This window comes from Gymnodraco acuticeps, unplaced genomic scaffold (assembly GCF_902827175.1).
Source record: "Gymnodraco acuticeps unplaced genomic scaffold, fGymAcu1.1, whole genome shotgun sequence".
Taxonomy (NCBI): domain Eukaryota; kingdom Metazoa; phylum Chordata; class Actinopteri; order Perciformes; family Bathydraconidae; genus Gymnodraco; species Gymnodraco acuticeps.
Window position 1 is genome coordinate 98448 of NW_022991808.1, and position 3668 is coordinate 102115.

Sequence of the window (3668 nt, forward strand, 5' to 3'; positions counted from 1 at the left end):
TACAGACTGCCTGTGAGACACAGAGCAGGGTTCACATACCCACTATCAATACAGACTGCCTGTGAGACACAGAGCAGGGTTCACATACCCACTATCAATACAGACTGCCTGTGAGACACAGAGCAGGGTTCCCATACCCACTATCAATACAGACTGCCTGTGAGACACAGAGCAGGGTTCACATACCCACTATCAATACAGACTGCCTGTGAGACACAGAGCAGGGTTCAGGTGTGTTGTGTTCAGGTGCAGTAGGACAGGTCACTGTTGTGTTCAGGTGTGTGTTGTGTTCAGGTGCAGTAGGACAGGTCTGTGTTGCGTTCAGGTGCCTGTTGTGTTCAAATGCAGTAGGACAGGTCAGTGTTATGTTCAGGTCCGTGTTGCGTTCAGGCGCATGTTGTGTTCAGGTGCATGCTGTGTTCAGGTGCAGTAGGACAGGTCCGTGTTGCGTTCAGGTGCCTGTTGTGTTCAAATGCAGTAGGACAGGTCAGTGTTATGTTCAGGTCCGTGTTGCGTTCAGGTGCATGTTGTGTTCAGGTGCATGCTGTGTTTAGGTGCAGTAGGACAGGTCCGTGTTGCGTTCAGGTGCAGTAGGACAGGTCTGTGTTGTGTTCAGGTGCAGTAGGACAGGTCTGTGTTGTGTTCAGGTGCAGTAGGACAGGTCTGTGTTGTGTTTAGGAGCAGTAGGACAGGTGTGTGTTGTGTTCAGGTGCAGTTGTAGACCTTGAAGATGGTGTCCTCCTGCTCTGGGGGGCTGTGTCGTGTTGCATGTTTCCAGGGGACCCTGAAGAGGCGCAGTTCAGGGTCCAGCCACTGCAGTCCGGAGAAACGGCCGCTGCTCACCTGGGCCAGGAGCCAGGGGCGGAGCCTAACTCTGCGGGGAGGGGCGCTCATTCTGGGGAACATTATTATTATTACATTGATTTACTGTGAAGCTCTGGTGAGTGACCCTGATGTCTTTGAATGCAGCTTCTCTGTCTGGTTTCAGTATTTATCACAATAATAATGAACAAATAATAATGTAATACAAATAATAATAAGTCTCTGGATTCAACAACAGGAAGTCCAGCTGGTGTCCCTTCCTTAAACGCTTTGGAAAGTCATGAGACCAGATTATAACTTTATAAACAATTAATAAAACGAGAGTGTGTGGGTGTGTGTGTGTCTGTCTGTCTGTCTCTGTGTGTGTGTGTGTGTGTGTGTGTGTGTGTGTGTGTGTGTGTGTGTGGTGTGCTCACCTCTGTGCCGCTGCGAACGCAGTGAAAACAAACAAACGGAAATAAACTTATACTTTAGTTAAAGTTAAAATAACCAAAGCGGAAGTGAATCCGCGCGGGCCGTGGCTCAGAGAAAACTTCACAAACTCCGGAACACAATCAATGCGACACAATGAGAAAACTACCTCCCGTTAGGTGCACAAAAATAAAAGCTCGAATTAGAAAATAAGAGTCCAAACAACTTGTGCGTGTGACGTGTGGTTTGTGATATTTAAAAATACAAAATAGAAAAAACACGACATTAGTTAAATTGTATGTGTGGTGTTTGTTTTATTGTGAAGAGTTAGAGTTAGCAGGTGAGCGATAGTGTTAGCAGTTAGCAGGTGAGAGATAGTGTTAGCAGTTAGCATCATGCAAACGCCAGGTACACAATGATTTCAGATTAACCAAAGTGAGTTTGAGAATCAATCAATATTTTAATTTCAACAAAGGAAGAACAATCTGAGAAAAAAATCCATAAATAAGAAATCTGGAATATATTTATATTTACACCATTCAGATTTAAACCAGACTCTTAATATCAATTAGACCCTTATAATGTTTCTTCTCCTGATGTTTCTTCTTCAGTGGCCTGTACTACGAAGCAGGATTTGCGGTTAGCGAAGAGGTTAACTCTGTGTTAGAGAGGTCACTTCAGGTTAACTCTGAGTTGGATAGGTAACTTCAGGGGCGACAAATCACCGCCTGTGTGAACGTGAACATTAATAGAATATCACCTCCATCTTCAGAGCAATCTGACTATTATAACATTAGCGTTAAGAAAGCTTACTGAAATATCTGCCACAACATAAGTAACCGGATCAGAGTCACATTACGTACAGTCCGCGGCACTGAGTGCAGACTTCTCGAGCCGTATCTGGCCTTCTTCATATTTGTCTAATTATAGTTGACTTTCCATTCAGGAAGTATGCTGCGCTGTCAGTGCGCTTCTCCATGTTTGTGATTGGTCAAATGGTGCTAGCCCCGCCCCTTTCATGTGAACTCAGCCGGACAGAGAAACCCTGGCTTGAGTTACCGAGTTGATAACCAGCGTCTTAGGACCGCTTAGCGAGAGCGCGTTTGTTTTGGGTTAGTTAAGATAACTCTGAGAGATCAGGGTATGTTGATCTGGATTCAGAGTACAGGGCACAGGTGTTTCTTCTTCAGGTGTTTCTTAGCGTTAGGGTTAGGAAACTGTGAATTATAAAGAGTTCAATCTGCAAAGTAAAGGTACTGGTGGGGAAACAAGTAGAGGAGAGCCAACACAAAACACAGATAGCAGCAAGATGTGGTATTTCTGAGCATCTCCCTGGTTCTGTGTTGGTCCCTGAAGGCAGCACCTTCCAATTTTTGAGTTGGTCCCTAAAGGCAGCATCTCCCTGGTTCTGTGTTGGTCCCTGAAGGCAGCATCTCCCTGGTTCTGAGTTGGTCCCTGAAGGCAGAATCTCTCTGGTTCTGAGTTGATCCCTGAAGGCAGCATCTCCCTGGTTCTGAGTTAGTCCCTGAATGCAGAATCTCGTTGGTTCTGAGTTGGTCCCTGAAGGCAGCGTCTCCCTGGTTTTGAGTTGGACCCTGAATGCAGCATCTCCCTGGTTCTGAGTTGGTCCCTGAAGGCAGCGTCTCCCTGGTTTTGAGTTGGACCCTGAATGCAGCATCTCCCTGGTTCTGAGTTGGTCCCTGAAGGCAGCATCTCCCTGGTTCTGAGTTGGTCCCTGAAGGTAGCATCTCCCTGGTTCTGAGTTGGACCCTGAAGGCAGCGTCTCCCTGGTTCCGAGTTGGACCCTGAAGGCAGCGTCTCCCTGCTTCCGAGTTGGACCCTGAAGGCAGCATCTTCCTGGTTCCGAGTTGGTCCCTGAAGGCAGCATCTCCCTGGTTCCGAGTTGGACCCTGAAGGCAGCACCTCCCTGGTTCCGAGTTGGACCCTGAAGGCAGCACCTCCCTGGTTCCGAGTTGGACCCTGAAGGCAGCACCTCCCTGGTTCCGAGTTGGACCCTGAAGGCAGCATCTCCCTGGTTCTGAGTTGGACCCTGAAGGCAGCATCTCCCTGGTTCTGAGTTGGACCCTGAAGCAGCATCTCCCTGGTTCTGAGTTGGACCCTGAAGGCAGCATCTCCCTGGTTCTGAGTTGGACCCTGAAGGCAGCATCTCCCTGGTTCTGAGTTGGACCCTGAAGGCAGCATCTCCCTGGTTCTGAGTTGGACCCTGAAGGCAGCATCTCCCTGGTTCTGAGTTGGACCCTGAAGGCAGCTTCTCCCTGTGACTTATTATGTCAGTGATACGATACTTACACGTTTAGCTGAGCAGATGATCTTATTAAACTCTTTATGATTGAAGTGAAAAGGAACTACAGGTGATGCTAACCGTTAGCTTCCCCCGACACACAGAGACACTGAAACAGGAAGTGACACGGTGG

At 47.9% G+C, this 3668-nt stretch overlaps 1 protein-coding gene across 1 annotated transcript in view; it reads right to left on the bottom strand.

Annotated features, from left to right (window-relative positions):
* Positions 1-1388, bottom strand: part of irf5 (interferon regulatory factor 5) — a 7472-nt gene extending 6084 nt beyond the window's left edge. Inside the window, exons 1-2 of the mRNA XM_034199651.1 lie at positions 1239-1388; positions 724-895 (exon numbers count right to left, since the gene is read on the bottom strand). Of these exons, the coding sequence (XP_034055542.1) occupies positions 724-894 (171 nt within the window). The 5' untranslated portion in view covers position 895; positions 1239-1388. The remainder of the gene's footprint in view (positions 1-723; positions 896-1238) is intronic.
* Positions 1389-3668: the final 2280 nt, after the last annotated feature.